The sequence below is a fragment of the Oppia nitens genome, unplaced genomic scaffold, assembly GCF_028296485.1.
Source record: "Oppia nitens isolate AA-2021 unplaced genomic scaffold, nextdenovo-longstitch-racon4-pilon3 scaffold28_pilon_pilon_pilon, whole genome shotgun sequence".
Lineage (NCBI taxonomy): Eukaryota > Metazoa > Arthropoda > Arachnida > Sarcoptiformes > Oppiidae > Oppia > Oppia nitens.
In genome coordinates, this window is record NW_026533208.1 from 32,166 (window position 1) to 43,018 (window position 10,853).

Sequence of the window (10,853 nt, forward strand, 5' to 3'; positions counted from 1 at the left end):
ATTTGTTTGTAAATATATAGCAAAATTATTATATAATTACGCGCACATATGGATATCATCAGTAATAATAATAATAATAATAATATTGTTAATAATAATAATAACAACATCACCATCAATGGTACCGCTATTGTGGGCATTGAATCGGCTGATTGTGTGGTCAGTGATAATCTAATTAAACCGAAAAATCAGCGAAATTTATTGAGTCGAGTATTGAGGCGATCATTCAAACTATGGTTTGCACTAATAGTTCCCATTGTTTTACTGCCATTACTTTTCTATGATAACGACACTCCCGTAAGTTTTGCACCAAAAAAAATCATTAATCAATTTTTAATAATTTAAGTAAAGTTGCTTTTTTAACAAAAAATATATTAAACAATTATTAAAAAAATTTTAAATAATATTATAGTAGTATAAAAATTTTGATAATTATTTAGTCATAAAATAAATTTTATAAATTCAAGTTTTTATTTTTATTTTGTCAATCGTAAAAAATGAACCTAAACAATTTTATTAGCTATTTTATTGACAATTTAATGTGTAAGCTTATTTATTTATTTATTATTATAATTATTATTATACTTATATTGTTATTAGTTAATGTTAGAATTCGATAGCATTTATTATATTTATATTATAATTATTTATAATTTATCATTATTTTATATAAATATAAACTTTGTCATATAATTTGATACATTAAACAGTAATACTTTTATTATTATTCATAAAAAAATATCTTAACTAACAGAGTCTTTATAACTAAATATCTTAATAAGCAATTAAATTGCAGAAAAAATTGTAAAACCTTTTATTTACATAAACCTCAATATTTTGTGTAAATCAAGTGTAAAGATTTTTTTTATATGATAGATATAAATAATAACAATAAATAATTTAAACTAACTTTTTCAATTATAAATAAATTTTAAATTAATTAAATTTAAATAATTTTATTTTTATAAAACACATATTTAGAGGTTTCGATGCGCTTATGTAGTCTTATTGATGGCATCCTATTGGATGGTCGAACCGATCAGCATCTATATGACGGCTCTAATTCCAGTGGCTCTCTACCCGTTACTTGATATCATTAGGTTAATAAACACACCAAACAAACAAAAATTATATTTAATTATAAAATTTAATTAATAATGATATTTAACAAACCAAAAAATGATTTTAAATGTTTTCAAAAAAATTTAATCCATTAATTAATTAATTCATTCAATTATATATATATTTTTTAGTACAAATGCCGTTTGCTCTCCCTATATGAAGGTCAGTCCCTTTATGCAAATTACTATTAAAAAAATTTACAATTAAGAAACAATTTATTATTATTATTAAGATTTATATATATAAATGATTTATCACATCGTGCTATTGTATGATATATTGATAGTTTTTTTTTGTGTTGATTATAACAATATACTTATATAACTATTGTAATGTTAGGGCACAAACATGATGTTTATCGGCGGACTATTGATGGCCATAGCCATTGAAAATTGCAATTTACATAAACGGATAGCACTTAAAGTGTTACTTATGATTGGCACCAGTATAACCAGGTAATTGATTTAATTAATTATATTTTATAATTTAATTAATATATAAATATATATAAATATATCAAGAATAATGTTGGGAATAATGTTGGTCACAATGTTTCTATCAATGTGGATTAGTAAGTATTAATAAATTTTATATAAAATAAAACATCAATTAATTATATTATAATAATAATAAAATTTTAAAACATTTTTAAAAAAATTAATTTGCATATTCATCAATATAACACATAAAAAAAATTTATGTTAATAATAATCTAATAATAACTTGTTGTTATTATTATTATTATCTAATTTACTAATTTTATAATAATTATTAGGTAATACAGCGACTACAGCAATGATGGTACCAATTGTCGAGGCTATGCTTAATGAGTTAGGTTTGTATATAAACTTTTTATTTGTTATTAATTAATTTTAATTTACTTAAGTTTGGATAAACAAATTATTTATATATATATACTGTATTTATATACATACAGTAGTATATAAACATTTTATGTTTTTACTACTATTAAATTTATAAACAAAAATGTCAATTTAGATTTTTTTTGTGGCTATATGTGTGTAGATTTTGTATGTTTTTACTACTAATTAACTAATTATAAACATAACATTTCGCAAAAAAAAGTTTATCCAAAAGTAAATAATTGTTGAAAAAATATTATCAAAACTTTTTTTTAAAWWAAAATATTAAAACATAAATTGAAGGCTAACTTAAATCAAATGTTTTATATACATATAAAATATATAATTAAATTTTAGTTGTATTAGTGTATGTTTGTGATTGTCCTTCAATTAAATTGGGTAATAATTTTATATATAAAAAAAATTATTTTTTTTATAATTATTATTAGAGGAATCACCAAAAGTGGATTCACCAAATAGTCAACAATCAATAAATATAGTTAAGAAAAAACAGTCGTCTAATAATAATAATAATAACATAAATAAATCAGATATCATAAGAAAAGCATTGCTTCTATCGATTTCATATTCAGCTAATATTGGCGGCACCGGTACGTTGACGGGCACCGGTACCAATCTGGTACTACAGGGAATATATGAAGAGTAATTTTTATTATTATTATTTTCAAATATAATTGCTTAATTTTAATAGTTAATAATTATCAACAAAAAAAATTAAAAATTAAGTTTTCTGTTTTGTTTAATGATAGTCTCTCTAATTTTTATTATGACTATTATAAAAATTATACAAAAACAACAAATTTAATAATACTATAATGATCTAGGTTGAGTTTTTTTTWWWAAAAAAAATTTCAATGAATTTTATTTAGTTTAATTTTATGAACACAAATATATTTTTAAAAAAAMAAAAACAAAATAATACTTTAATTTTGTTTCAATAAGTATTCAACAACTAATAGAGAAAAAAATTAGATTCAAATAATTATTAATGCCGTAATTAACTTATAATTTTTCCAATTGAATTTATTAATAAAAAAAAACTTATAATAATATTTTTTTTTTAAAAATATAACCCTTTATACTGTATATATAATAGTCGATACCCAAAGAGCAGTGATCTGACATTTTTGCGTTGGTTTATATATGCGGCTCCGGGAATGTTGATCTGTGTATTAGTCGCATGGATTTTCCTCTACCTGTCCTTCATATGGAGAAAGTAGTTGTACTCATTTTATTTTTTTTATTTCTACTTATTAAACAAACAAAAAAAAACTATATGRAAAAAAATAAATTGATTAATGTTTTATTTTACACTTTTTGAATAATAATAATAACACCAAAAGTAAGGATCAATTGGATGAGTCCAAGGATAAGATCAGATCATTGATTGAGCACAAGTACAGCGATTTGGGTTCAATCACGTGAGTTATCGGTGCCATTGATTTTTATTTTTTATTTTTATTATTAATATTATTTCTTTATATAATTTCTAATATCTTTATTAAGACTAAATTATTATATCTTTGATTAAAAAAAACTATTTAAAGATTTTAAATATATATATATATATTTATAATAATTATTATTATTTCTGTTACTAAAATAAAAGTCTAAAAAAGTATTATTTCATTAAAAAAAATCTAATTAATAAAATTGGAATTTTTTTATGAAATATTATTTCCTAAAAATTGTATTAATTGAAAATTATTAAGTATTTATTTTGTAATATTTATGTAATAAATTTTTTCTATAATGTCCTAAAAAAGCTAAATAAGGCAATCAACTAAATAATAATTAATGTTTAATAACTATTTTAAAAAAATGATATTTTGCTGTTAGATATTTATTAATTAATAATATTTAGTTATAAAAACCAAAACAAATTATGRTTTTAATAATAATAATTATAAATTAAATAATTAAAATTTCAATTCAGATTTCAAGAGACAGCAGTTATCATACATTTCGTAATTCTGGTGATGTTATGGTTCTTCAGACAACCCGAAGTATTTACGGGTTGGTCTGATCTGATCAGTAGTAACGGCACGGTTAGGACACAAAATTAATTTAATTTTAAAGAAAAAATAGTTTATACAAATCTAATTATATTATATTRTTATTGTTATTATTGGGAAAAAAATAATTAATTAGATAAAGGACGCGACACCGGCTATACTGATAGCCGTATCCATGTTTATAGTGCCGGCAAATCTGAAACAATTTTATACTGAAGATAGTCGACAACACAAGAAGATCCAGTCGTTGCTCGACTGGCGAACAGTCCAGCAGAAGATGCCGTGGGGTGTCATCATTCTGTTGGGCGGCGGGTTCGCTATGGCCGAGGGAATCGAAGTATAAAGAATTTTCACACAAAAATTTTTATTCTTCYATGTCTTACCATTAGATTATTATTATTATTATCCACACAGAAATCAGGTCTATCCGAATGGCTCGGCCAACAGTTGTCACATTTTGATCACGTATCGCCTCGGGTGGCCATGATTTTTTTGACCGTAATCGGCGCAATGGTTACCGAAGTGGCCAGCAATGTCTCCTGTGCTACCGTACTATTACCGGTTGTCAATACATTGGTAATCTATAATTTTGTTTACTATAAAAAAGATATTAATAATAAAAAAATTATTTTATTACTTTACTAATTCACTGAATCTTATATTATATATTTACTCATATATATATATATATATATATATATATATATATATATATATATATATATATATATATATAGGCAATCAAATTAGCTGTCCATCCATTGTTACTCATGATGCCGGTCACAATAGGAAGTAATTATCAAAAAATATTGTTAAAAATTTTATTAGTTATTTAATTATCGTTTTTTTCTATCTATAAATTTAAATTAAAACCAACAAATTAGTATCGTTTGCATTCATGTTTCCAGTGGCTACAGTAAGTGATTATTTTATTTTGTTATCAAATTTTATTGATATAAAACAATTTTTTTTTATATAATCAAATTATTTTAAATCAATAGCCACCCAATGCTATAGTATTTGAAAGTATGGGCCCAAAAGCCAGCACATTTGATATGGTATGTAATGATTAGTAAAATTTTTATTAAATTTTATTATTATTTAAAATAATTTATCAATAGATTTGTCAAAAAAAGATATTTTTTGTTTTAATTCTTTCCAAATTTAAGTAAATACATAAATAATAATTTATATTTTTATTTATTCATAATATAAATTAATGATTTTTTTGTTAATAATATTATATCAATGAGAGTTGATTTCGATTAATAATTAGAGAGAGAGAGAGAGAGACAAAAATTTTTAATTATTTGTTCAATGATTTTCTGGAATTAAAATATGCATTATTTTTTTGTTTTGTTTGTTTGCTTGATGTGAGTGTTTATGTGGTATACATATACATAATTATATAAATTTAAATATATATAATATACATATGTTTGTCATTTTTAAATTTATTATATATATATATATATATATATAATTTATATATACAGATAAAACCAGGTATAGTAATGAATTTGCTTTGCATTGGAATTGAATTGGCGCTAATCAATAGTTGGGGGCAATTTGTGTTTGACTTAAATCAATTGCCTGAACAATAATAATAATAATTATTATTAACTATTATTATAATTAATAAAAATAGCTTATAATGAATAATAATGATAAAAGCTCTACAAAAAAATCAGCTAATTATTTATATTTTTAATATAAAGTTTTCTTTTGTTTAATTTATATATAATATATAAACTTATATAATCAATCATTGCTTCAATTTTTTTTTGTAATAAATTATATTGTTTATATTAATCTTAATTATTTTTTTGTCATTTTTTTCAAAGTAAAAATGTATTTGTATTTCAATTCATTAATAAAAAGCACTTTTCATTAACTATTTTACAAATTATTTTTTTAAATGTGAAAAATATATAATAATATTAATATATATATAATGAAACAAAAAACTCAAATGAATATGAAACTAATAATAATATAATAATATCATTAAAACAAATAAACAAATATATATAATAATAATTAGATAAATGACAAAATTCGTTAAAAATGCAAAATACAAATAAATCAAAATAATTATAACCTATTTTCTTACGATACTAAATACAATATGTATATAAATATAATCAATTTTTTTAGTAACTGTTAAAAAAATTTAGTATCGATTTTCTTATAATAATAATCGAAAAAATAATAATATTAATAATTAAATTAAAACAAAAAAAATAAAGATACAAATCGGGAGAACAAACAGATATGTAAACCTTATTATTATATTTTATATTACGGTATAAATTATTGAACCCAATAATAGTAGTTTTGAAGACAATTGACAGGTCGTCGAAAAAACAAACAAAAACCGATATTATTTTGTTTGTTAAATACAATCGAAGTTTTGTTTTAATATACTGTTTATTGTTCCTAAAAAAACAAAACAAAAATTAAATAATTATTATAATAATTAACAAAAAAAAGACAATCAAATCAAAGGACTCACTCCATCAGTGACCGAATCCTTGCTCTCCGATTCCTTTCGACGTCTTTCTTCGAATTCTTTTTCATCCCTGGGTTTGGCGCCGCCAAAGATCGAATCACGAGCTTTGGTTTCGGCCAAATCGTTGATCGGCCGATCAATACTGCGCGGCAGTAGTTTAAGTCGCGGTCGATTAGCTAATTCTTCGGGATCAGGTTCTTTGAACACTTCAAAATTGTTGGCATTTGGCCGCCTTTCTCTGTCCCGATCACGTCCGCCGCCGCCGCCACCACCGGCTCCTCCTCCTCTACCAAAGTTGCCAAAGTCTCTGCCTCGTTGTCTATTATCGCGACCGTATCCGCCTCTGTCGCCGCCTCTATCGAAACTACCGCCACGATCGCTGCCTCTATTATCGTAGCGATCGTTGCGATCGCCGTATCGTTCGTTATTTCTATCGTTAAACGAACCGCCGCCGTTACCGCCCCTCCGATCACCGCCACTGTACCGGTTGGGCGGTCGGTCATTGGAAAACCCACGATTATTGTTGAAAGTACGGCTCTGGCCACCTCTATTATCTCCTCGTTGAATACCTCCCCGATCACTAAAACCTAAATAAATAACAAAAAAAATTGTAAATAATTATTTAGAAACAAACAATTATCACATTATTATCTCAATAATGTCACACCTCCTCTACCTCCACGACTACCTCCTTGGAAACCTCTGTTATCCTTTCGTCTGTTTTCGGCAATATTTACTCTCAAAATATTGCCACTGAAATCCTATTTGATATATCAGTAAAAAAAATAATTGAAAATAATTACTAATAAAATCAAATTAAAAGTCACTAAAAACAAAACTTACCGCTCCGTCAAACTCGAGAGCTGTTCTCAGCGAGTCTTCATCTTCGAACTCGACATAACAATAGCCTTAAAGAAGAAAAAACAAGAAATAGATTTTAATAATATTTAAAAAAAAATAAAAACAACAAAAAACACACCTTTGAACTGATCCGTGTCTTTATCACGAATTAAGCGAACGTTTCTTATCTGAAGTAAATGATTCAGACAATAGGGGAGATTAACAAACATATTATTAAAACAAAACAAATTTGTGGTCAATTTAGTTCATACTTTGAGATTCTTGAACATTTCATCGATGTCTCCCTGAATTACTTTGTTGGGCAGATTGCCGATGAACGCCGTATAGGGCGGTTCACGTGGTTCGCGGGGTCCACCACCRCCGCCACCCATATGTCCGTACGAGTCATTGTTGCCATAACTTCGGTTACCGCCGCCTGAAGAGCCGTATCCACGATTCCTGTTTGAAAATCAACAAAAACAAAACAATTGGGATCAGTTTCATATGATTTTTTAAATATCAGTCTAAACAAACAATGAAATTTTTTTAATGACTGCACGCGCACTGACCGCAACTATTACCCGCTAAAAAAACCAAGTGATAATTATTGCCGTCGCCGCACATGCGGCTTTGTGCGCGCGTGCATTCAATTGGTAAAGTTCACCGCTTGTTATTGTTGTTGGCCAACACCACTGGCCAGCCTAAGCGCTGGCCAGTGGTGCTAAACTGTTGGCATGTCGTGTGGATCAGTTCGTGGCCGACACGAAAAATAAATACCTGTTGGCCTGATTGTCGTTATATGAATATCTGTCCGCCATTTGTATCGACAATTGGTGAGCACGTGTTGCCCTCCGGTGTGTACCAAATCTAGTCACTCACTTGAATCGGTTGGATGGGAGGGAAAAGGTATGTGTTATGTGTCCGGGACTGTGTTCGGTGATCGGTCTGACCAGTCAGTCGGTAGAAAAAAACAGATAATCAAAGTAGTAGTAGTCGTCGGACAGACAACCGGACGGCGCGCGCGAATCAGTTCAATGAGTGCCGGAGTGACAGTCAGTCAATCAGACACACAATATATATATATATAATATATTTAGAGTTTCAATGAGTCGGACATCGATATAGAGTACAGTAGTTGTAGTTTATATAATGGAAAACACAAACACTGTATATATATATTGAAATCAATTGTTGCCAATGCATGACATCTATGTATGGCTTTTTCAATACAATTCAATAGTTATTATTATTACTGTATTAATAATAATTGCAAATCAAAATCAATTGTCGAACAGATGTCGACAGTAACGCACACTAATCGACACTAATATATTGTATATAAGATATCGTTATTGTATCGTATTTTTCAGTTATTATAAATCAATCGTTTTTACGTAATATTAAATAAACATTAAATTTATTAATCGTTTCGTTTTTATTACGCAATTGTCGGCTAACTGGCCGACATTCTGGCGCAGTCGGTAAAATAACTCAACGTCACGACAGTCATCGATAACATCGTATCAACCGTCATGCCGTACACATACAGTACACGCAGCCGTACCCGAGCGGTAGGCACACCGAAACCACGTGTTAGTCGTCGCATAGGAGCTAACGATCACTCGAAAAGCGGTAAGTATCCGGTATCTGGAGTCAGCGACACCGATATCGAGACCATCTCACTGGTCTCTCGGCCGTCCACATCGAACCGTCCGATACGATCACCGCAACCACCGATCAAACAGAGCTTAAGCGCTAACACTCGACACACATCTCACTCGGCATTGGTACGAAACAATATCGATGACACACCCGCTATACCGACTGTATATCAACCAATCATTGGTCTGGTATGCGATAAATATAGCGGTCCCGACCCGAACATCACCATCGAAGAATGGTTACGTATGTTTTCGTTGCTCACCATCGATGCCAACGATGACAAAGAAAAACTTAAAGTACTCGCCCGCCACCTGTCCGGAGAAGCGCTCTCATGGATGGCCGAGGAAATCGAGCCGAACTGGCACTCCATGACCTGGAATCGGTGCCGAGATCTCATGATCTCCCGATTCGGTCGAAAATCAACGAACCCGTTAGTCGAAGCAATTCATCGACAACTCAACCGAAATGAGTCCGTCACCGACTACTACAACGATATGAGACGACTGACACAACAGGCCGGTCTCGACGACATCAACGCTGTCGCTCTGCTTACCGACGGTATGCCCGATAATTATCGTCATATATTAGGCGCGTCTCGTTTGAAGACACCTCAGGACTGGTATGAGGTCGCCATCAATATTGAGTCCGCAAAAATAAAGCGCAAACATTCGCGACATAACACTGGTCGTAATCAAGACGAAAGTTATACCGAAAGCTCATCTGAGAGCTCATCACCCGAAGACTACACGATTTGCATTCAAGTAGTACCACATATCGATTCTCATATCGATACACATATTGATTCGCATATCAATACGATTAACGATGCAAACGAATGCAAACAACCGATTTGGTCGACACCTAAACCCGAATCTACTACCGAAACATGTCGTCCTATTGAGACAACGACTGTCCCTAACATTGTTATGGCGACAGAAACCGTCACATTTGGACAAGAAATCGCCGACACCACCGATAAAGACGTAGAAAATACAATACACGTCGAGACAACGCCGAAGACACTACAAGATCACCGAAAGTTATCGATAAATCACGATTTGCTATCAAATTCGCAGTATTTATCGGATATAAACTCGTCATTCAAATCGTTTGTGACTACCGATAAACGACGTAACGACATGTCGTTCACGCCGTTAAATCGTTTGGTCACTAATCGCCTGCAATCAAGACAACACCGTAGCCATCGTATTATGAACCGGTTCTCAACACCACCCGTCATTCCATCATCGGATGGATACTTTTCATGCGTTCATAGGCCGTCCATTTGGCCGTACAAATTGGCAAACGTTCGCCCCATTCGTCCGCACCGTATAGACGCTGGCCTTCGCGGTCGGGGAATTGTCGAACAGATGTCGACAGTAACGCACACTAATCGACACTAATATATTGTATATAAGATATCGTTATTGTATCGTATTTTTCAGTTATTATAAATCAATCGTTTTTACGTAATATTAAATAAACATTAAATTTATTAATCGTTTCGTTTTTATTACGCAATTGTCGGCTAACTGGCCGACACAATATACAGTATAAACTTATTTTTATAGATTATATATACATTTATACATTTAAAAGTTTTAAATATTTAAATAAAAAATTTATTTATGTGTTTTTTTTGTTATACATAGTATTATTAATAAAAATATATTATCCCCCTCCCCTCCCGTTAAATCATCCCAACCCCTCTCCAATATACAGTACTGTAGTTTGTGATTACATTAGTGCCGGTATTTATTATACACACAAACACACAAAAAATCAATGCATTCATAGATTACGCTATCGACGGGGGGT

General features: G+C 29.3%; 2 protein-coding genes across 3 annotated transcripts; one reads left to right on the plus strand and one right to left on the minus strand.

Moving 5' to 3' along the window:
* Positions 1-151: 151 nt before the first annotated feature.
* Positions 152-5,625, plus strand: LOC128954604 (Na(+)/citrate cotransporter-like). Its single transcript, XM_054300207.1, has 16 exons — positions 152-297; positions 982-1,100; positions 1,254-1,284; positions 1,462-1,577; positions 1,644-1,693; positions 1,898-1,957; positions 2,435-2,648; positions 3,103-3,222; positions 3,350-3,427; positions 3,943-4,054; positions 4,158-4,358; positions 4,436-4,597; positions 4,759-4,813; positions 4,906-4,937; positions 5,023-5,079; positions 5,518-5,625. Exons 2-16 carry the CDS (start codon positions 1,012-1,014, stop codon positions 5,623-5,625), a joined length of 1,485 nt encoding a protein of 494 aa, XP_054156182.1. The 5' UTR covers positions 152-297; positions 982-1,011.
* Positions 5,626-6,284: 659 nt separating this feature from the next.
* On the minus strand, positions 6,285-8,454 carry LOC128954511 (eukaryotic translation initiation factor 4H-like). 2 transcript variants are annotated; one of them, XM_054300098.1, is made up of 7 exons: positions 8,151-8,454; positions 7,646-7,832; positions 7,513-7,561; positions 7,377-7,441; positions 7,210-7,294; positions 6,537-7,120; positions 6,285-6,460 (listed from the first exon to the last, which is right to left on the minus strand). In XM_054300098.1, exons 1-7 carry the CDS (start codon positions 8,189-8,191, stop codon positions 6,452-6,454), a joined length of 1,020 nt encoding a protein of 339 aa, XP_054156073.1. In that variant the 5' UTR covers positions 8,192-8,454; the 3' UTR covers positions 6,285-6,451. The 2 variants fall into 2 exon arrangements, with proteins under 2 accessions (XP_054156073.1, XP_054156071.1); XM_054300096.1 differs by having other exon boundaries at positions 6,287-6,460; positions 7,201-7,294.
* Between the last annotated feature and the right edge of the window lie 2,399 nt (positions 8,455-10,853).

What these genes read in the sequence shown, in the direction of transcription:
- LOC128954604 (XM_054300207.1), top strand. Translation starts at nt 1,012, where the DNA reads ATGGCATCCTATTGGATGGTCGAACCGATCAGCATCTATATGACGGCT. An exon ending in TGATCAGTAGTAACGGCACG is followed by an intron (nt 4,055 to 4,157) that starts GTTAGGACACAA and finishes ATAATTAATTAG; the next exon opens with ATAAAGGACGCGACACCGGC. An exon ending in CTATGGCCGAGGGAATCGAA is followed by an intron (nt 4,359 to 4,435) that starts GTATAAAGAATT and finishes TTATCCACACAG; the next exon opens with AAATCAGGTCTATCCGAATG.